This window comes from Talpa occidentalis, unplaced genomic scaffold, assembly GCF_014898055.3.
Source record: "Talpa occidentalis isolate TD23 unplaced genomic scaffold, MPIMG_talOcc4v2.1 talOcc4.14, whole genome shotgun sequence".
Taxonomy (NCBI): domain Eukaryota; kingdom Metazoa; phylum Chordata; class Mammalia; order Eulipotyphla; family Talpidae; genus Talpa; species Talpa occidentalis.
The window spans coordinates 77,447,323-77,468,652 of record NW_023601433.1 but is presented as its reverse complement, the minus strand read 5'-3'; the positions used below and the strand labels follow the sequence as shown (position 1 = coordinate 77,468,652).

At 55.3% G+C, this 21,330-nt stretch overlaps 1 protein-coding gene across 2 annotated transcripts; it reads right to left on the bottom strand.

The window, feature by feature from the left end:
- Positions 1-216: 216 nt before the first annotated feature.
- On the bottom strand, positions 217-21,155 carry FOXN4 (forkhead box N4). 2 transcript variants are annotated; one of them, XM_037511523.2, is made up of 10 exons: positions 21,066-21,155; positions 20,215-20,303; positions 8,047-8,192; positions 6,102-6,226; positions 5,889-5,999; positions 5,469-5,596; positions 4,774-4,870; positions 3,703-3,910; positions 1,517-1,900; positions 217-482 (listed from the first exon to the last, which is right to left on the bottom strand). In XM_037511523.2, the coding sequence occupies exons 2-10, from the start codon at positions 20,298-20,300 to the stop codon at positions 217-219; spliced, it is 1,551 nt and encodes a 516-aa protein (XP_037367420.1). In that variant the 5' UTR covers positions 20,301-20,303; positions 21,066-21,155. The 2 variants fall into 2 exon arrangements, with proteins under 2 accessions (XP_037367420.1, XP_054551452.1); XM_054695477.1 differs by lacking the exon at positions 21,066-21,155 and having other exon boundaries at positions 5,889-6,002; positions 20,215-20,300.
- Between the last annotated feature and the right edge of the window lie 175 nt (positions 21,156-21,330).

Sequence of the window (21,330 nt, the reverse complement as noted above, 5' to 3'; positions counted from 1 at the left end):
AAGGAACGTCAGGGAGTGGCGGAGGCCGGGACGCTTGTCCATTTTCCTCTGTCCTTTGGACTTGGGGAGGCCCAGGGCTTCCTGTGGATGTGAAAGGGCCAGGGGGTGTGGAGAGGAACTTGCTTCTCTGTCAGCCAGCGCCCCTCCAAAGGCTTAAGAGCCCCCTCTCTGCCCTGGCCGGGGTCTGGGGCCGGCGAGGCGTCAGCTCAGCTCAGCTCAAAGCAGGGCTATGGGCTTGTTCCCCGGGGCACCCAGGTACTGTGCAGAGGAGCTGGGGGTCGATGAGGCCGCACTGTCCGGGGTCGAGTAGGCAGCGTAGAGACCCGTCACTTGCAAGTCTGGGAAGGACTGGTCGCTGCCGCCGGAGATGGGGGTGAGGCCGGAGGCGCCCAGCTCACAGCCAAGCGGGAGCGGGGGGTCTGCGAAGGCCCCCAGCGTGTCCAGGCTGAAGCCCTCCTCCTTCATTTCCTCCCAGAGGTTTCCTTGCAAAGATAAGAACGTCTGCGTGAGTCGTGGGCCGGCTTCCTGTCAGACCCGAGTTCCAGCCCCGCCTCAGGGAGGAGACAGGACACGTGGCTGGGGGTTGGGGGGGCTCGTAAGACCCTGTGTTACGTTATGGAAAGGCGGACGAAGGAGCCAGTGCTCTGGCCCGGCCTTCACGGCCCACAGCACCTGCTTGGGAATGTCGCTCCCACTGGAGCCCCAGGTCCTGCGGGGAGCTCAGAGGACCCACATCTGAGGGGGAGTATGGAAGCCCTTGCGAGGAGGAACCATCGTGGCCAAAGACAGGACGGGTGGTGGTTTCTTTGCTTCACACTTTTCTTGCACAGCCATCGGGGGAAAGGCCAGGGGTTCAGATAGACCCTGTTCGCAGCTATAACTAACTCCCTAACGAGCCCACTAGCCTGCCCATTTGCTTCGCCAGATGGGGGCCCTTCAGGGCACACGTGCCTGCGACACTGACTGGCAGCAGCACCTGCGGCGGCGAGCGGGCAAAGAAGGGGCTCCCCCTGAAGCCTGAACTTCATGGGCTAGTTGGTACCTTCTTTGATGCATAGATCCACCCCTCATCAGGGTGCCCGCGCGGCAGGCCTGGGTCAGGGAGTGACCTGGCGTGCGTTTGGCACCTGCCGGTTGTATCAGTGATGATCCACAAAAAGCCTGGGGTCAGACCAACTGGGTTGAGATCTCGGCTCCACCACTTCCTGGCAGGTGGCCTCTGCCAGTGACTGCACTTCTCTTTGCTGCTTCCTCAAGGGCAGACGGGGCGTGTGCAAGGGCAGTGGCCTCCTGGGCCGTGCGGGGTGGCAGGAAGCACTTGGCATGGAGCCCGGCATCGAGGGACATGTGTGGCTTACTGCGACTCACTGTTACTAGGTGGCAGGGAAGTGTTGGCCGAAGGAAGGAGCTGCGGGGAACGCGCAGGCAGCCCTCCTCTCCTTCGCCCTCCCCTGTCTTTCTGCTCCCCCAGCCTCACCCCTTCCCTTGCTCCCCTCCCCCATTCCTCCAGGCTCACCCTGCAGAGCGAAATCCATGATGCTGGGGTCCAGGGCATCCACCTCGGTGTTCATGTCAGTGCTGATGTTGATGAAGTCCCCAGGACCCCTTCCCAAGCCGGGGTGGGGCAGGGGGCTGGGGCTCAGGTCTGGGAGGGCATGCAGGGGTGGGGTCTGGGCTGGGGCAGGAGAGTCTGGGGAGAGATGTGCCTGGGGCTGGACCTGGTGGTGCAGGGGCACTGACTGCAGGGACAGGGTCATCAGTGGCTGGGGCGGGAGCTGAGAGACAGCCAGGCAGCTGTGGGCCATGGCCACTGTGGTCAGCACGGGGGCCTCAGACTCCCGCACTTTGCCAGGGCGCCGGCAGCTTTCCGGTCGGTCTGAGATCAGCTTGTCCAGCTCTTCTGTAGGCAAGTGGAGAAGTCACTCAGAAGCCATCCTGCAGCTCCAGGGGACCCAGCCCAGGCTTGGGTTCAAATCCCAGCATTACCCATGTGACCTTTTTTAGCAAGTCTCTTAGAGATGGCTTTTAAGGTAGCATCACGCACATCACACAGGGTGGTGGAAACAATGGAATCACGAACTGTGTAGGGGCTCTGAGGGGTGAGAGGCCCTAACTTGAGATCCTCTCATTGGGACAGAGGCTTATAGGGCAGTCCTGTAACTCTGGAACCTCTCTTGAATTTCCTAACAGCCCTGAAAGAGGCATGGAAGGCAGAGGTTACAAATCCCATCAATTGGGACAAAATTAACATGCAAGGGTCCTAACCAGTTCCTGCTACTAAAGTGACATTAAGTGTAGCGATGGGTTAAAAATTGGATCCTCCTTAACAAGCTCAAATAGACACAAAACTGAAATGACTCAAGTAACTTTTGGTTGTTGAGTAATGTTTCATTGACTGGAAGACAATTTCAAGACTGGACCACTAGGATCCTGATCTCTATCCGGGTTGCACCCATTTTAGAAACGAGAACATTTGGAATCTAGAAGGTGAAATCACCTGCCCAAGATCTCACACTACGTATGTGTGAGGCCTGGCCCTGGGTTTCCAGGCAAACCCCAGAGCTCTGTGCGGGGCGGGCACAGCTACCTCTTATCATGTGACGGCTCTCAGCCGAGGGCCTGCTGAATCTTGCTATGGCCCTTTATTGAATCGTTCCTCTCTCCCTGTCCCTTCCAGATCAGACCTGGAGCATATGATATCCACAGGGCCAGGCAGAATATTCCTAAGGCTGGGTGGGATTAACCTCCACTTCGTGTTTACCCCTCTCATATGCCCCTCCCTTCCACATCGCTTAATTAAAAAATGGGGGGAGGGGGCAGATGCAATTTTTTTTTTTTCACAAAGAGCTTAGATTTGGAAAATACAGAAACATGAAGCTTGAGCATATCACAATTATGTGTTCTCTCCATTCACAGTAAGGAGTTTGTTATATTTCTCTCTCCCCCTTTAACTCTCCCACTCTACTAATATACATATGTATACAAATATAAGAATGGGGATGAATATATATGCATTTTTAAATCTGATCATTTTGTGTATATTGAGTCATAACCTGTCTCTTCACTTGTTATATTGGTAGCATTTCTTTTTATTTCAAAAATACTTTTATCTCTAATAGTTGTACAGTATGGTATTATTATATTTATTTAATCTACTCTTGTGGGATGTTTAACCCTTAAAAAAAGAAATGTTGTGATGGGTAACTTTGTTCATTAAATGTTTGATCAAAGCTTTGATTTCCTCAGCATAAATTCCAGAAGTAGACTACTTGGGTCAAACTGGTCCAAATGGGTAGAGTTCACAGGGCTTGGGTTTATTACTTTGCCCCAGAAAAGTTTAACCTCTTCCATCTCCCATCAATTGTATGTGAAGGGGCCTATTTCTCTACATCCTCGCCCACACCTGGTGTTATTGTTTTGTGATTTTTTTTTTAACAATCTGCACCAGAGTGGCAGAGCAAGTAGGAAAGCAGTGTTATCCTACGGTGGTTTGGTTTGGCTCGTCTGTGTAAGAAATCAGGGATCACTCATAGGCTTCAGCAGCTTGTCATGTTTCTGACCAGGCCCCTCAATTTGCCAGGGGGAGGAGGCAAGGTGGATTTTACAGGAAGGAAGGAGGAAAGTTCACAGGCCCCCCACAGGGCTCGGGTGCATTGCTGGTGGGCTGGCCCAGGTGTGTGTGGGTGCAGGTCCGGGCCTCACCGGGGTTGGCCATGCTCCGGTGGATGGCGGCCAGGTCCTTCCTCTTCCACTTGTGCATCTCCTCCTCCATCTTGTCGATGCGGGCGAGGTTCAGGGCCCAAAGGCAGCCCTTGCGCGAGGAGCCGCTCATCTTGTTTTCCACTTTTTCAAAGCACTTGTTCAAGGACAGGTTGTGCCTCACCGAGTTCTTCCAGCCATCGGGAGCTGTCTGTGGGGAGAAATGGGCAGGCAGGAGACCCCTTTAGAGACTTCCCGAGACCTCCCTCTTCAGGGGCATCTCAAACTCACTGCCCACCAGTGGTGGGATAAAACGACAGCATGCAGCCCTCAACCTGGAGGACAAAAGGGCGGGGTGGGGACTGTGGCAAACTTGGGGGCTGTGCTCTGATTAAAAGGGGCAGCTGCACTTCAGGTGCTGCCAACTATTAGATATGAAAATAAGGCCCAGGGCTGCCTGACTGTCCATCTTTCTCTCCCACTGAGGAAGCAGGCAATTGAGATGATGTTGACACATATGTAACTGGCCAAGTGTGCTAAATGCTGAACATTTTTAAATACGTGCCAAGGATACTGTCCAGGCCAGGGATCCCACAGCTCAGTACCCTCTGACCTCCTATTGTTTTTTTTTGGCTACGAAGTCAATAAGGATAGCATTACTAATGGACAACCATGTGCCAGAAACTGGTAGGCCCTTTCCATATGGGGTCCTTACGAAGCTCGCCAGCTGGGTTTTATTCTCCCCATCATACAGAGGTGGAAACTGAGGTGAAGGTTCTCATCAGCTGTGTTGTATCCTGTTTTACTGAGCTTGTCCTGAACAGCGATGTTGGTTCTTTTCCCCTTTGTTCCCTGGGATGCTTGATGAACTTCTCTTCATCTGCCAGAGCCCAGCTCAAATGCCCCCTTCTCTTTCTGGGTTTATTTTTTTGCCCCTGTCTAAGTAAAGGCACACGGGTGGTATCCTTACTACCAGGTCTACAGCCCACCTACACTGGCGGTCCAGTCTGGCTTGGGGCAGTGCAGGAAGGGGCCCAGGAACTGAGTTTCTCTGCTGTGGGCGGGACTCCTCACCTTGAAGTAGGGGAAGTGCTCCTTCATGAAGCTGTAGATCTCACTCACAGGCAGGCTGCCTGTCTTGCTGTTCTTCAGGGCCATGGCGATCAGACAGCTGCAGCAAGAAGGGGGGCAGGCCAGGCATGCGAGGGTCTCCGCCCAAGGTCCCCTCTACCTGGAAGCCTGCCCTGCTTGACCCCACCAGTAGCAGCCCGCCAGACTCAGGTGTTAGCTCCACTCCTTAATGTAGTCCTCCATCTTTCCCACGCCCTGCCCTTGCTCTTGACCCTGAACTCATCCATGGGTACTGACCTGAGAAATCTTGTCCCCTTTTCTCTTCATCACCTCCCCATGATTAATGTCTATGGGCTTGAGACTTTAGGCTGTTTCCTCCCTCCCCAGCCTCCTGCGAGTTTTTCGATGACTTTCTACATTAGAGGGAACTGAGGCTCAGAGAGTTCAAGCCACTACTGAAGGCCACACAGCTGGTGCATGGAGGGGTGCTAGGCTCAGAGTAGAAGTGGGTCCTCAACCTTGGTGCTTGCTGACTGCATGTTGGTATTTCCTGAGAGTGGGATATACCTGGGATCTCTCCAAGCCCCAAAACTTCGGCATTAAATGTCTGGCCCACCCCACTCAATTGTCCAAGATGACATCCGGGAGCCTTTAACCTCCTCCCCCCTCAGGCCTGCCAGCCCCAGCCCAGTCCTCACCTGTATGAGTAGATGGGCTTGGGGTAGTGTTTGGGGTGCAGTTCCTGAGATGAATGTGCAGCCATGTGGGGCTGGGGATAGGGAGGCCGTGCCCCAAATGGGGAGCCATATAGGCCCACAGGAGGGCACTACCCACAGGCAGGGGCACAGAGAGAGAGAGAGAGAGAGAGAGAGCATAAGTGACTCACAAAAACTCCATTCCCACCCCAGTCTGGAAAGCAAGATGGGGGTTTGTAACTCCAGGAGACAATCTTGTCTCTACTCCATGGATTTGGGGGGAACTGAATGACCGTGACGGGCGCATGGTGTGGAATGTTATCCCCATGCTCTGGGTAAATAAACTGAGGCTCAGAGAGCCCCCTGGCCAGCCCAAGCCAGGGGTGTCTGCCTCTGAGTGCAGGGTTGCTTCGCCCCCAGTACCTGCTGGACCCCTGGGGGCAGCGGGAACTGGGTTTGAGAGGTGGGAGAATACAGCTGTGGCGGATCCTGCAGGCCAGACGTGGGCTTCCCCCCTACAGGGAACTGGTTCATCTGCTGACGGCAGGAGAGGAGGAGACACAGGTCAGGGTGAGGACAGGGCACCCCAGGCTGGGGGATACACCTCCTATGCCCTGACCCAAGCGGGGCACTTACACTGGTTCCGTGGGTGGCCATGCGGCCCAGGCCCAGCACTCCTGGGGGGGCCAGGCCAGCTGGGCTGTGGAGCACGGGGCCTGGAGTGGCTCCCACATGCAGGTCAGCAGCGCCAGCCACAGCACCTGCAGGAGGAAGCACAGGGTGACGGTGGGCCTGTCCAGAGGATGGAGTCACCTACTGCTGTTGGGGGCAAGTCACCTCCCTGGGGTATAGAGAGGGCCCCCCCCCCCACATGTGAGGCCCCTTAAAGTGTGGGCTCCCATTGGCCTCAGTTTTCCCACCGGTACAATGAAGTTACTGATATTACCTGCCTATAAATTTGTTGTGAGAGTTAAATGAAATCATGTGTATCAAGGACTTAGCACATAGCTGGGCACATGATGTTATCCTGATAAATAGGAGTCAATAATAAGTAATGATGATGACATTAATGCCTTGGTTCCTATCCTTCATGAAACTAAAATTCATTGTCCATCTCTCCTCCTTGAAAATAGGCCCTAATTCCCCTCTGCTTTGAGTTTAGGTCTAATTGCCTTCGTGCCTCCTCTCCCCTTTGCCAAGTCCTGCCCCTCTGCCAAGAATTATCTTGGGAATAGCAGGTGCACACATGTCCACCTTACCCTACACTGGGCCTGTAACAGACATTACTAATCTATCATAGAATCTGCACCACCTGATTGCAGGCAGCCACCTCTAATCTAGCCTAGGTGACCTGCAAGATGAGCCTGCCCTAAACTCATGTTTTCCAGAAAGCCTTCTGGCTCCCACGTGGGCTCAGCCTTTGTGTCTTGGTCTGTCTTGTCCTTCTCTCTCTGATCAGATCCTCAACTCCCTGAGAGCTACAACCACAAATGGCTTAGGGCTTCAAGTACCTGGCATAGTGACAGGCACATAGGACGTGTGTGATGACAGTGGAGAAAAAAGGGGCCACCTTATTGCATAGGAACCATTTATTGAACACATACTACGTGCAATGTACTTTCTGCATCAAAGCCTCGTAATATCCCATGAGGATAGTTCTATTATCTTTCATTGCAGGTGAAATAGCTCAGAGGGAATGTTCTTCTGCAAGGTCACACAGTTGTCCCCTGGGCAGTTCTAGATCAGGGCCTGGCAAATTCCGGTCAGCAGGCCAAATCTGGCCCACAGACGGCTTTTTTTGTAAATAAAGTTTTATTGGCACAAAACCACACCCATTGTTTATATATTTAAGGCTGCTTTAACTTTAGATGAATAGTTCAACAGTTTCTGACATATTTACTACCTACCATTTTACAGAGTTTGCTGATTCCTGCAATAGCTGTATCTGCCAAGAGCAATTTGTCCAATGAAAGAAATACTCCTAAATACTAAGTTTCAACTACTGGTGCTTTTAATCTACTGCAGTGCACAGTAGTGGTTTTTGTTGACTGTTTTTCTTCAGTGCTTTCCGCATCCCTAGCTCTGAATCCACTGCCATGACTACAACTAGCTGCTTTTTATTGGGCATTTACTATGTGCCAGCACTTCCCATGTATTATTATCTCTTGAAGATTAGGGTCAGCAAACTTTCTGCAAAGGGCGAGGTTGCAAATATTTTAGGTTACACTAGCTGCAAAGTCTCTGTGTTTTTATAACCCTTGAAAAAGATAAAAATTATTCTTAACATGAAGAATGCAGCAAGACAAGCCAAGGCTGCACTGTGCCCACAGACTGCCCAAAATGTTCAGGATGTGCCCGACTGTTGACTCTTTGCTGAAACCTTGGTCACACCCGGCCTGGTGCCGTGGAGGACCAGAGAACGAACCAGTCCCTCCAAGGAAAGTAGGATCAGTCACATTTTACAGACGTGTAATGGCAAAATCAAAGATCCAGAGAGAGTGACCTAGCCACAACAGTCAGGAGCTGGGTGGCAAGCCCTGCCTCCCATCCCACATGCCCCCCACTTTGCCTCTGACGCTACCTGGGTGTGGGGGTGGTGCGCTGGGGCCACCCAGGTCCAGACGGCCACTCGCCATCTGCTGCAGCCGTGGCACATCCACGGCCGTGAGCCAGGACAGAGACTGCAGGTCCCCGAGGATGTCCGCATCGCTGGAGGAGCTTAAGAGCCTGCAGGGAGGGGTGGGGGCTCAGGCAGGGTGGGGAGCTCAGGCCCTTTCCTGGGGAGTTCCCCTATGTCCAGAATCACTCCCTGATGCCCTCACCTGTACAAGCTACCCAACCCTGCAATCTGTCCATCCACAGGCCTAGGCATGGCAACCAGGTCCCAGGTCATCCACCCTCAAATTATTCCTTCCCTGACATTTAGCATATCTTACGTAGCCCTGACCAGGGCAATGAACGCTGATGTTTGCTGAGCACTTACTATGTGTTGGGCACCATACCACATCCTTCACAGGTTTTTAAAAACCCATTTAACACTCCCACATCACCCCTGTTATTTATTATCATAATCGTTACTATTCCCAATTTGCAGATGGGGTAACTGAGGCACTAGGCTCAGTGCTCAATAGGCACAGTTCCATTTAATCCCCACAGCAGCCCTGAAGTGGATATGCCCCCTCCCCCTTTTACAGAAGGGGAAACTGAAGCTCTGAGCACTAAGTCACTTGCCCAAGGCTCCAAGGAACAGAAGGCACAGGGCTGGAACCCCGGTCTGTGGCCTGAAGCTGGAGCCCCTTACCACGGAAGGCACGGGTGCCGTGCCCCTACATGTGGAAGGAGAAAGGTCACCATCACTAGAGCAGGCAGTGCCCCAATGAGGGGGTCACCATGGTTCCCAGGCACCCCCAAAGTCTTGCTCTCTATGTGTGGCTCCAAGGGCACGGGACCCTACCGCAGAGGCTCCTCCCCGCTGTAAGGGCCATGCTGCACCTGCAGCGCCCCCACCCCGCGGGCCTTTCTGCTTTGCCGCCCAGGGGTCACCCATCCAGACCCCAAACTCCAAGTTCACAATCAGGTGTCTCGGGCCTCATGGGAGGGGGAGGCGGGCAGGGGGACGTGGTTTTCCCTCGCAGCTGACAGGGGATCCAGGTGGGACACTGGCCTCCACACTTGGCCATGGTGTGGCCACCTCAAGCCAGGCATCTTTCTCCCGCCCGCCCTCCCCTCTCTGCTGCCCTCTCTTTCCTTGTGTTTTAGGGCCACAATTAGCGTTGCCATGGCCACGGCTCCTTGTAGCAGGGCCCGGCCTGGGCCCACCAAGCTGGCATCAGGTGACACCCGACCGCCCCGCGATTGGCTGCCTTGTAGGAAAACAGCCTGGAACCGATTTGAAAACTCGGCCTCATCAGAGGCAGCGGTTGGCCCGGCTGCTGTCCCTCTGTGGCCCTTTGTGTGATAACCGACTGTTGCCCCCGTGGCACGTGGCCCCCTTTGTCCCGGGGTCTCCACTCAATTGTTTCTGCAGCCCCGCCTCCCCAGGCCGCCCGGGCCGCTCATGACTCATCTGCCTGAGTGAGAGCCATGCCCGCCCTGCCCCCCCCCCCCATCTGTCTTCTCGGCCCTTGGAGACCATGGGGTGAGGCCTAGGGCAGGGCCGGGTGTGCTGCCCCCTGTCGGGGGTACCTGCTTCCTCACCCCATCCATGACTGACCCAGCTCCCCACATCTGGCGGTGCCAGCTCCACTCCTGCTCAGCAGCCTGCTGTAGCTCCCCACTGCCCCGCCTCTGCCTGTCCTAGGGCCGCTGGAGGAGAGAGGCAGCCTCTGGGGGAATGTTTCCCAGGCAGAGGACCCCAGCAGAGCTCCTCAGTGGGGGTGGTGAGGGGGCTTGAAAACCAGCCAGGTTCCTGGCCTCCACAGTGCACAGCACCTCTGGCGTGGGCGAGCCTGGTAGGGCGGTACAGTTGGTTATAACTTGGGCTCTGGGTTCTCATCCTAATCTGCACTCACCCGTGTGCCCTTGGGCCACTAAACCTCTCTGAACCTCAGCTCTTCCTCTGTAAAATGGGAATAATAAAGTTCCTACCTCCAAGCATGTGGCAAGGGAATAAATGTTCTCGCACACAAGGCCTTTGGAACAGTGTCTGAGCCGACAATGTTAATCTGCACGATGATCTCAGCCACACCCCAGGGGAAGCGCCTGGACTCTTTGGACTCTGGGGCCACACAGCCCCTGCAGCTGCAACCACGAGCAGCTTCCGAGCACTGAGAGCTGCTTATACGCAGGCCGGGGCAACACGCTAGCTCCGCCGTGCGGGTGGAGGATCCGGCCTGGAGTCACTTCCCGGCAGAGCGAGAAAGTGCGCAGGAGGTCGCGGGGGCTGAGGACAGGGTGTGTCTTCATGATTTTTTTCTCCTCTGACTTCTGGCCTCTTAACACCAAAGTCCCCTCAGACAGCACCCCCCATTTTACCCAGGGGGGAAACTGTGGCTGCAAGAAGGGAAGCAGTTGGGTCCCCATTTCATAGTCCAGGAAAGGACCAGGGCTGGGGCTGCTGGCTCTGGGGTGGGCTCCCCCTGCTGGGAGGACTCTGCCACCCATGCCCCAAACTCAGGGCCGCCTCTGCCTGGGCCGGGCTTGTCACCAGGGCAGTGAGTCCTCACGTCACCTCTCCGCCCTCGCCCTGCCTGGGCTCCGCAGGGCTGGCTCCGAGCCCCACCACACACCTGTCTCGTGCACAGACGTGTCCCTCCAACACCCGCCGGGCCAGCAGCACAAGAAAGGACTGACAAAGCCTGTCTCGTCAGAGTCAGGGGTCCTCTGCCTCCTTGTTCCGCAGCAGCTCGGGACAGGGATGGGGACGCCAAGGCCACACCAGTGAAGGCAAAATCCCTTCGCCTGAGATGGAGCCGGCTGTCGGCTCTGGTCTCAGCTGCCCTTGCGGCACCAGCACTTGGGGGCAGAGGGCCCCGCTTGAGTCCAGGGCTCTCGGGGGGAGCTGCATGCACTAGCAGCTCCCGGGAGCAGAGTCAAGTGCAGAGACCAAGACCCAGCCCAGACCCTTGAGTCCCGCCCTCAGGCAGCGGATTCCAGCAGCCGCTCTGGAGCCTTCCGGCAAAGTTCTGGGGGGAGAGCAGGCCCCAGGCTTTGACTGGACAGAGCTGCGGCAAGTCCCCTGTGACTGGGCAACCTCAGACCAGTCAGTTCAGGCCCCTGAACCTCCACTATCTGCTCTGGAAACTGGGAGACTGTATCTGTCCGCATTGTGAGGACCCAGTGAGCCAGTGTATATTCAGCTTTTGGCACAGGCCTCACCCCATTTTCCCTTCTCGGGGATTTGCTGCTCCTCTGGGGGCACGGCCCTGCTGCTTTGCTGCCTCAGGCATCCCAGATGTGTCTGGTCCCTACAGCTGTGCCTGCCCGCCTCAGCGGGGCGGGTCTCCTGTGGCGCATGGGGGTGCCCAGGAGCTCCGTGGAGGGCCTGGCTGCCCTCCCATGACCTCAGAGGGTCCTCTGGCTTTCAGACACCCCTTCACCACACATCATGGGGACCCAGTGATGCCCAGGGCCTAATGGGAGCAGCTCATCCCCGCTGTCCAGCCTGGACCCTTGACCTTCTCTCTCCTTCTCTCTGCTCTGCCTCCCTGCAAAGAGGCGCGTGCACGCAGCCCTGTCCCTGGTGGCGTGTGAACCCCCAACCCTCCCCCTCACCAGGATGGGCCCTCACTAGGGCTGCCCTCGGGGGCCCATTCTTGCTCCCCCTTAGCACTGCATCCCGGGTGGGGTGAACCAGAGTCCCCCCCCTGCCGGCCGTGGCTCTCACAAGGGCACTCGAACCCCTCCTCAGCTTGCCCACCTGGACAGTGGGCAGGAATGATAAGCAGCAGCCCCGCGCTCCACCCCCAGGGCTGCCCGGAGTTACCCCCGGAACTACCCGGGGAGTGTGTCCCTCTCAGCGCCCCCAGCGGTTTCTCTGCCAGAAAATGATGGCGCATTGGCAACTCAGAGGAAAAGGCAAAATCCAAGCCATGGCCCTGGGGTCGCCCAAGACCTGTCCTGTTTCCCAGCAATCTCTGAGGAGGTAAGGGGGAGACGAGCTCCCCCCACCAGCCTGGGGTCACCTCACAGGAGCTACAAGAAGAATCACATTTCAAAGACCCAGCTCCTTCCTCCTGTCCCCCCACTTTCTCCCCCAGGCCCCCATTTCTTCCTCTGCTCGGCATCTCCCATTCTCCCCCTTCCCGGGACTGTCTCCTCTGTGCCCTGTGACCGTGTCTGTGTCTGCCCGGTGTGGGGGCTCTGTTCTGGCCGCCGGGACGGCGGGGCCCTGAGGTGAGGTCCTGACCCCCTCTTCTCCTGGTGACACCAGATGTGCTTCCAACACTTCCTGAGCCTCAGTTGCCTCAGCTGCAGAACAGGGGTAATGAAGATGGAGGCAGAGCACCCCCAAGAGGCTCTTAGTGGTGCTCCATCTCCTCTTCCCTTCTGGTTCTGACGTGGGATCCGGGGCCCCTCAATATCCCCCAGACCTGTCCCCTCCCCACATGCCCATCACCTCACTGTGTTTGCATTGCCCCCGCCAGGGCTGGCCAGAGCCACCGAGACAGGCTTTCTGGGCATGAGGCGGGGTACCAGCAGCTGGCCACCTCTGTGCCCTCACAAAGGGTGCCTTCTCCCTCTCTGCCCCTTGCAGCTCCCCCCACACCTGAGCCTCAGGCAGCCCCCCAGTTGGCCACAATCCTCCACCTTTTGAGTCAAGCTGGTGTTACAGGGAAGGCAGGGGCTGCAACCTCCGGTCTCGGGGACCCCAAGGTCTGGCAAGGAGGAGGCCAGGACAGAGACTGCGTCCACTGGTGGGTGCAGGGCACTTTGACTCTGAAGCAGGGAGACCTGCACCCCTGAGGGAGGTGCTGCACCCCAGAGCTAGCAAAGGGCCGGGCACACAGTAGTTACTCAATAAATACAGATTGGACAAGTGAACAAACAAACGAACTTTCCAGATGTCCCGGCCCCTCCCTCCCTGGGCCAAGCAGGGGTAAGAGGCCCAGCTTAATTTTATACTTAAATAAGTTAATTACATCAAAGCTGTGGACACAGCTTGGGGCGGGCGAACACTTGTGTTTCCTCCCCTTTGCTAGATGGGGACACTGAGGCCGGGGAGAGAGGGGCCTGTTTAGAGCGCCCCAGTCAGCGATGGGGTTGGTTCCAGCTCCACTGCCCCTTTCTCCTGCCTGACAAGGAACTCTCGGAAAAAATGTGTTCTGTGTCTTCTGGAAACTCAGCCCCGGGCTGTCCAATAGGCCCAGTCACTAGCCGCACGTGCCTAGTTCAGTTTAATCCCCTAAAGGTAAATGACAGGTTGAGCTGCTCTGCCACACCAGCCACATCGAAATGCTCCATGGCCACCCGTGGTCGCAGTAAATTCCACTGGGCAGCGGTGGTCTGGAGCATTCTTTTCCCTCTTGATGGGAAAATCTGGAGTGTTTTTTACATTGCCCTAAAATAACTGGAAATTAATTTAGGTTTGGAAACTGCAGGACCTGATTTCATAGAAATTTGCACCCACCTCAGCAGCCTCCTGACAGTAGCCTAAGGTCCCTTCCTGGCACCTCCTGCCTGAGCTCCTGCACCTCAATTTCCCCATCTAGAACAAAAGGAATCTGAGCCCTTTCCACCTCTCAGGTTGCCACTGGGACACCCCAAGGGGCCGTGGGGAGGGGAAGGAAAGGAGAGGAGATGGGCAGCCCAGCTCTGCCAGGAAGTGAGGGGGGTGCTGTAGGGTGCGGTCTCATTCTGGGGGATGGGAGCATGGGGGGTCTGAGGAGGACACACCTAGTTAGGGGCAAGGCAGTCCCCTGAGGAAATGAGCATCAGGACAGCACTGTCATCTGTGTGATCATCGGCCACTATTTTCTGAATGCCTACTATGTGCTGATCATTTTCTAGCTGTTAACCTCATGCCCCTGTGAGCTTTACAAAGGAGGCAGAGGGAGATCTGCCCCAAGGTGGGCTCCCTTTCAAACAGCCCTCTTAGATCTGCACCTCCCCAGTCTCGCGACAGCCTGTGGGGTGGTGATTCATCACCCCCAAGATGGACAAGTGAGGCCCCAAGACGGGGAGCAAAGCCCCTGAACCACACAGCACATCAGCAAAGGGGCCGGGATTTAAACCACCACCCTGGAGCCTCTTCGCTCAGCTATTCTACCAGCGTGGCCGAAATAAATGAAGCTGTGGCAGGAAGAGCAGACCACCGTCGTATGGGATTTGGAAGGACCTCTAGGTGTCTCCATGGTGACAAGGCCACTGGGCGCCGGACCCTGCTGTGCCCCGGGCAAAGTGAGACACCCCTGAAGCCCATGGCTGCCGCCCTCCACTGACTACGGGGCCGGCATGGCCAGCATTAGTTAGCAAATACTTAATCAGTGGCCGGAGGGATGGAAGGGGGGGCTGCAGAGCAGGGCCCTGAATGGGTGAGCCCAGGGAGTCCTGGATCCCAGTGGCTCCATTCATAATGGGGGTTCTTGGGCAGGTGGCTCAATGCCTTTAAGCCTCTGTTCCATGTGTTGAATAGAGAAGATAACAGAGCCTACCACTTGGTTCAAAGTGGGTAACCTACAGGGAGAGTGTTGTGGTGTTTGGCTCAAGCGTTAGTGTTTGTGGAATGAATAGATTTAACACCCAGCAGCCAAAATGACCCTTTCCAAGGGACTGTTCTTAAAACCCACTAGGAAACTAAGAATCCAGCTCCTTATTCTGGGCTTTAGCCCTTTGCCTCTTTACCGCCCACCCCCTCTGCTCTAGCAGACCTGTACATCTTCCAAGTTATTCAAATATTCTAAGTTCTCTTTGCACACGCTATTCCCTCTTCCTGGAATGCTGTTCCATGCACTCATTCATGTTTGTTTTTCCCCCATGTTTCTGGTTTCAGGCTAAATGTTCCCTTCTCTGATAGGCTATCCCTGGCCATCCTAATTTCTGGTGGTCCTTCCTGTGTGAGTCTGAAGAACATGAAGCATTTTGTAATGAGATATTCATTTACACTTGTTTCTAGTCTTCCCACTCTAGAAGGGCAAGGCCTGAGAGGACTTCTATTTTGTTCAGCACCCACATAGGGGCTGGTACTCTGTGGGCATTTATTACATACCTGCTGAAATAGGAAAATGAAGAGCCATCTCCCAGCCCAACCCAGATCCAGCATGCCGTGCTTCCCCAGTCACTATCCATTTCCTGCATAGCTTAGATACCTCCTCCTCCAGGAAGCCCTCCCAGACCAGTCCAGCATCTCCTGAGACTAATTTCACTTGGGACTCTCTTATCTATTCCTGCCTTCTAAATGCTGAACTACAGGATGGAAGATGACTTGACTTTGTCTTACACTTGATTATAAACCCAGAGCAACAAATTCAGGCTTTTATTCTTTTACTTAACCAATATTTGTCCACCCAAAGTGATTTGGAGCCCATGACCACTGCCCTTTGTTGCTATAAAGGAGAAATGTAATTTTGCTCTTGATAGGGAGCTTGGGAGGCGCCTGTACCGAGCCACACACATTTCTGGATAGATTACAGTTTCTGTGAGGATCTTTGCCTACGGACATGAAGTCGAGAGTCCACATTTAACCCTTTATTTCCTATCTTAAGTTTCTTTAAAGTTAATACAGCAACTGTGCAGTGGAAAGAATGTCCATGTTGGGGTCAAATCCCCTATCAATCCCTTTGGAGCTGTGTGACCTTGGTCAAGTCACTTTACCTTTCTGTGCCTCAGTTTTCCCATCTGCAAAATAAAACAATCCCAGCCCAGAGGGCAGCTGTGGAGCTAAGATCAAATAACCTGTAAGACAGGTGCTCAAACTACTTTTCTCTCCTCCTGCCCACTGCCTTCTGTCCTCGTGCTTATGTGGCCTCTGGGATGGGTCTGCCCAGACAGTATTGTCCCTGAGGGTCAGGTCACCACCCAAGGGAGGCAGGGGCATGTCCGGCCCTACCTGGGACGTCACTTCCACTCTGACCACAACCAGAAACTTTCACCTGCCTTCTGGAGATGTGGTTAGTAAGAAACTCTTCATTGCTACAAACCCTTCTTGTTTCCAATACAACCTTTACACAAAAGGGATTAAGCATTTCATGGAGGTGTTTATTTAGCTAACATACCTTTTGTAATATCTTTTGTAACCGTTTACAGGAAAAAGAAAATCCAATCAAGGGCAATTTAGCAAATAGAAGTTCCTAGTAGGGCCAGGAGTGAGTGTAATGTAAAATGATTGGGTTAGGAATTTGGAAAAGAGAATTTTTCTTTTCTAGAATGAGATGCATGACCTGGGATGTGTGTGTGTGTGCCTACGTGGTGGTGCAACGGAGGTGCAAGACCCCACAGGAGGACTGTACCCCAGGAAGGCTTCCTTCCCCAAAAGGTAGCCCGAGAGGCTGCTCCTGCCACCCTGAGGGTGAAGGGGTACAAAGATGTTCAAATGGTCATTGCCCATGAAAGATGGAGCCGTGCCCAGCAGGCGGTGTTTGCCCACACAGCGCAATCTGCCCAACTAGAGCAGGAAGCCTGCTGGGTTTTCAGGGCTGTGACGCTGAGCCAGCCAGCTGGCTACTCAATGCGTATCTATTCGGTATCTACTGAGCACATGGCTCTGTGGTTCCCAGATGAGAAAACCATCCAGAAAGGGAATGATTTTGCTCAAGGTCACCTCGTGTCTTGAAGGAGGAACTGAGGGCTTGGGGGGTGAATGCCCAGCTCAAGAATCCCAAAAGAGAACCAATGAGCCGCGTGGCCCCAGGAGAAGGGCCGGGTCCAAGGAGCCAGCAGTCTGCCTTCTCTCACTGGGGCCTCAGTTTCCCTGAAAAAGCTTCTCCAACAGCTTCTCTGTTGGAGCTGATCTCTAGAATAAGTTGTAAAAGTTGGGGCCGGTGGTTACAAGCGGCAGTTCTCGCCTTCCAAGCCTTGCCCCTAGGGCTCAGGGGCAATCGAGACACCACCAGCCCCTTGCTCACCTTGTCACTAGGCAGATGGGACGGGTCGTGCTTTTGCTAAGGAGCTAGCAGGTGCCTGGTGCATGGAGCTGCATCATAAGGGTCCTCAGCACCTGTCAGCGCGGGCTTCCCTCCCCGCCTCCGGGCCCAGGGAACGGCCAACCCACGGGCTGCCCGTGCTGAGCCTGAGCTCTGTTTGCCGTTGCCCAGGAGGTCAGGCTGCCCCCACCCCGGGCCCTGGCCTCAGCAATGCCGGCAGGGAGGTTGCTGCCAATTTGCTCTCTAGGCTGGGCCGCTGACTCCTGACAGCTCCCTGGGGAGGAGGACCCGGCAGCCGCCTCCAGCTGCCGCCCCCCACTGCCCTCCCAGCGCACAGCCATAGAAAGTTAACGGCCAAACTCGGCCCCTGGGAATGGAGGGGCAGCTTGCTGTGGGGGGCGGTCTGGGGCCTGGAACCAGGCTGGGCCAGCTGCCCGAGTGTCTTTCTCCGGAGACATGGGACGGAGAAAGAGAAGCCCATAAACTTCTCTGGGGCTCTCATGCGAGCAGAAAAATGGGAGTGGTTGGCAGCAGGGGTGGGGAGTCGCTGCACAACCCCAGAAGCCCCCCCTGCATCAGAATGCGCGCCGCCCCCGGTCTGGCTGGAAACCGCCTCTAGATGAAAGCACAGAATCTCCCAGTAACTGCAAGTTGTTCTCTTATTGCGCCACTTCGTAGGTGAAGAAAGTGAAGCACAGAGAGGGACAGTGACTTGTCTAGGGTCACACAGCTGCCAGGTGGTGGGGCCAGTGACTCGGCCCTTCGCCTGTGGTGGGGCAGCTTCCCTCGAACCCCCGCTTCACCCATAACCAGCACTTTGTTTTGTTAAGTCGTTTCCTCTGAGCCTCGATTTCCTCCTCCACCAAACGGGCACAAGAGCTCTACTCTCCCGGGTGGCTGTGGCGCAGGCAGGTGGCAGAGAGTTAAGAAGTCCCCGGCTGCCATGGGGAGGGTGAGGATGGCATTCTGCCTCCCGGATAGGACGCGTTTATCACGGCAAAGCAGCCCCAAATCCACGAGCGTGAGAAAGGCCAGGCATCTAAGCAACTCTGGATCCACGTTGATGCGGCGCTCCCCCACACCCCCTGTCCCTACAGCTGCGGGGGGAGCTGGTTAGGTATTGCCAGGCCCCCCAAGTCAGCTCACCAGCAGCCCTGCCCTGTTTCTGGAGAGGAGCTGCCCAGCACCCCCAGGAGTGTGTGAACTGGGCCGAACAAGACCCCTTGGAGCTGGTGGGAGCCCTGGCGGGGCAGCACCTGGGTGTCTGGACTCAGGGGCCTGTTCCCACCACGCTCTCCCACCGCGCCCCCCCACCCCTCATCCAAGCCCTCCAGGAAGCTGGCCTCTGCAGTGTAATCAAGTGGTCAAGCAACAGCAATTACTGGTCCTGCGGCTCTTGCTGCACCAGCTGTATTGACGCAGCGCTCCCGGCAACCACAGGGCCACGCCCGGCTGTGCCCATTTTAAAGATGAGGAAACTGCCGCGAGGCTCGCAGCTCGTCCAGAGCTGGGCTTGGAGCCCGCCAGCGCTTGACTCCATGGAGCTCGTCTAACCACTGGCCTCCCTTGGCCCCCGTGCTTTTAGGGGCTTTATGGAGCACTGTGGGCAGCAAGGGGGTACAAGAATCCCTGGCTTTGAACTCTTCCAACAGGCCCAGGGGAGGGCCAGATCTGCCACAGGTTTCCAGCTGGGAGGGCGGAGGGGTAACCAGAAAAAACAGGGCCTGCTGGGGGCCGGACCATCTCATGGAGATGTCATTAATCCTCATAAGGCGGTTGTTATTGTCTCAGTGGCACCAATGAAGGTTCCAAGGTGCATACAATTGTTCATCTTTAGGACAGCTCCATGGTGTGCACTTCTATCCCCATTTTATGGATGAGGAAACTGAGGCTCAGGGAGGTGCACACAGCCAGAGAAGCTGGGCAGGTTCTGGGCTCCAGAGCTCTTGCTCCACTGGCCATTACTGAAGCCCTTTTAGAGATGAAGGAAACCCGGGGTCTTTGGCTGTGCAGTCCTGGGAAAAGCCATTTTGTTTCTCTGAACCTTGGTTTCCTCACCTGTGCAATGAGGCTCCTAAGAGCACCGCCCCCCAACAGAGGTGAGTGGTTGGGGAGGGTGCCTGCATACTGCCACCTAGTCCACATCTAGGCCACCCCCCCAAAAAAAACCAGCACGTTCTCATCAAATATCTATTGGAAATGTGGTCTCACTGGGTCGCAGGAGGAGCCACCAGCCCCCTGCTAATTGGGGACCGTGGTTTGTCCCAGGAAGGGGGGTGAGCAGAGAGTCCCCGTGTAAACAGGGCTGATCCAAGGTGACAGGCAGCTCTTCCCAGGCCAGCCCCATCCTGTCCCCACTCCATAATCTGGCTGTGCCCCCTTAATCCACCAGCTTGCAGTTGCCTTGGGGGCCTTTGGGGCTGGGGCACTGAAAACCAGATCAGGCTTCCCTGGGTTCAAGGCACAGAGCGGAAGGGTCTCCAGGTCTTTTCCCAGTTTCCTGTGTGACCTTGAACAAACCCCTTCTCTTTCTTGGCCTCAGTTTCCCCATCTGTAAAGGAAGGGGCTGGACTAGTTGACCTCTCCCACCAGGGTCTTCCCAGCTCTGCCGTTTGACGTTGTCTCTCCCTACTTGTCTCTCCCTTCATCCTGCCTCAAGAAATTATTTTGGCCTCAGTCTCTATCTAATGTATCCCTCAGACATGTGAGACCTGGAAGAGACCTTGAAGCCCTCTCATTCTAGAACATCATTTCAGTGATGAGGAAATGAGGCGCAGAGAGGACAAGGGGCTTGCTGAAAGTCACCCAGATAAGAACCCAGAAGTTTGAGCTCACACATTGCCCAACATCCAAGGAGGATGGAAGTTAATTCCGCCCCCACCCCCAGAAAGCTTTTGGGGGCGTTTTCTGGAACCCGTTAGGGTCACTAGAGGGGAAACGAGAGCTGCTATTGTCATCTTTACATTCATCAGGATGCCCAGTCTCCAGCCCAGGTGGGGTCTTTTGGACAGGACAAGAGGCTGCAGGCACAGAGTTGCCCCAGGTCATGAACCCCACACCCTCAGAAAGATCAGCTTTGAAATCAAGATCTTCTAGCTCTCCTGCAAAATCACAGAATATAATGGAACAACAAGAGTTCTCAGGCAGTTTCAGATACCACAAACAGCGCATTGACACTCGAAACAGTTAAAAAAAAAAAAAGTATTGTTTGTTATTGTTGAGGCCCTCACCTGTATTCCCGTGGCGAGGGGTGGTGAGTTGGCCCTGAGTTTCGAATAATTCCTGACATTATAGATGGGATGTCACTTTCTAGCATCTCCTTGGGGGAAAGACAAGCAGAAAACAAAGCACCCATCAGTATCAATGTGGCCAGGGCAGAAACCCACAGTTTTCCCACAGCTCAGAAGGAGGGAACTCAAACAACTGACAACACTTTTTAAAAAAGAAGGGGGGAAAATACTAGAGGATTCCTGGGCATCCCAGGTCACCCTCCCAGGGCAATTCTACAGGGTTTTAGAAGCAAATGAAGAGAACGGAATGACATTCCAGGTTCTTCCGAATGAATGGGGGAAGGGTCGAGGAAGGCTCTAGAATCCAAATGTCAAGTCTTGGGAAATGTAGACTCACAAAATAGGAATCAGAAAAAAATATTCACTTCCAACGCTCACGTTTCCAACTGCAGTTCTGATAGCATCACTTTGAAAATAGAAAACAAAAAAGGACAGCTTGATGGGTCACATGTTTCTCTGGGAAGCCAAATTCCACTTGCAAAGGGAATAAATCCCCGTCCTAGAAATGAGAAATGCCACATCCCCTGGCTGGAAAAACCAACCCACCCCACCGCACCCCACCCCACCCCAGACACAGCCTTAAAACAAAAACAAAACAAAACTTTGCTGAATTTCTCAAACTCCAGGTCCGAAGCGAACACAGAGGCCCCCCGAAGACTCTCGGATCTGCCCCAAAAGTCATTTAAGGATTCCCGGGAGGGAGAAAAGGGGGGCCCGAGAGAGGCACTCCAGACCCCGAGCCGGGGCTCCCCTGGAGACCCTGGAGCCGCGCCGACCCCGCAAGGCGGTACCTGGAGCCGATTCTCGCCGGGGCCGCCGCGGGCGCTCCTGGGGCGCGGGGGCTCGCAGGGGGGCTCCCTCGCGCTCACCCCTCGCGCTCGCAATTTGGCCGCTGTCGCTGCTCGAACCGTTTTTAAATTTCCCTCCCGGAGCTGTCCAGCCCGGAGCATGCGCAGAGAGCGGTGCGGGCTCGTCCCCAGGGTCAGCCGCGGGGCAGGTCAAGGGGACTGCGGGGCGCTCCCCGCGCCGCGCGCCCGGCCGGCCCCGGGGCTCGGG

What these genes read in the sequence shown, in the direction of transcription:
- FOXN4 (XM_054695477.1), bottom strand. Translation starts at nt 20,300, where the DNA reads ATGCTAGAAAGTGACATCCCATCTATAATGTCAGGAATTATTCGAAAC. An exon ending in CGCACCACCCCCACACCCAG is followed by an intron (nt 6,227 to 8,046) that starts GTAGCGTCAGAG and finishes TTCCTCCTGCAG; the next exon opens with GTGCTGTGGCTGGCGCTGCT. An exon ending in CCGGAGCATGGCCAACCCCG is followed by an intron (nt 1,901 to 3,702) that starts GTGAGGCCCGGA and finishes ACTTGCCTACAG; the next exon opens with AAGAGCTGGACAAGCTGATC.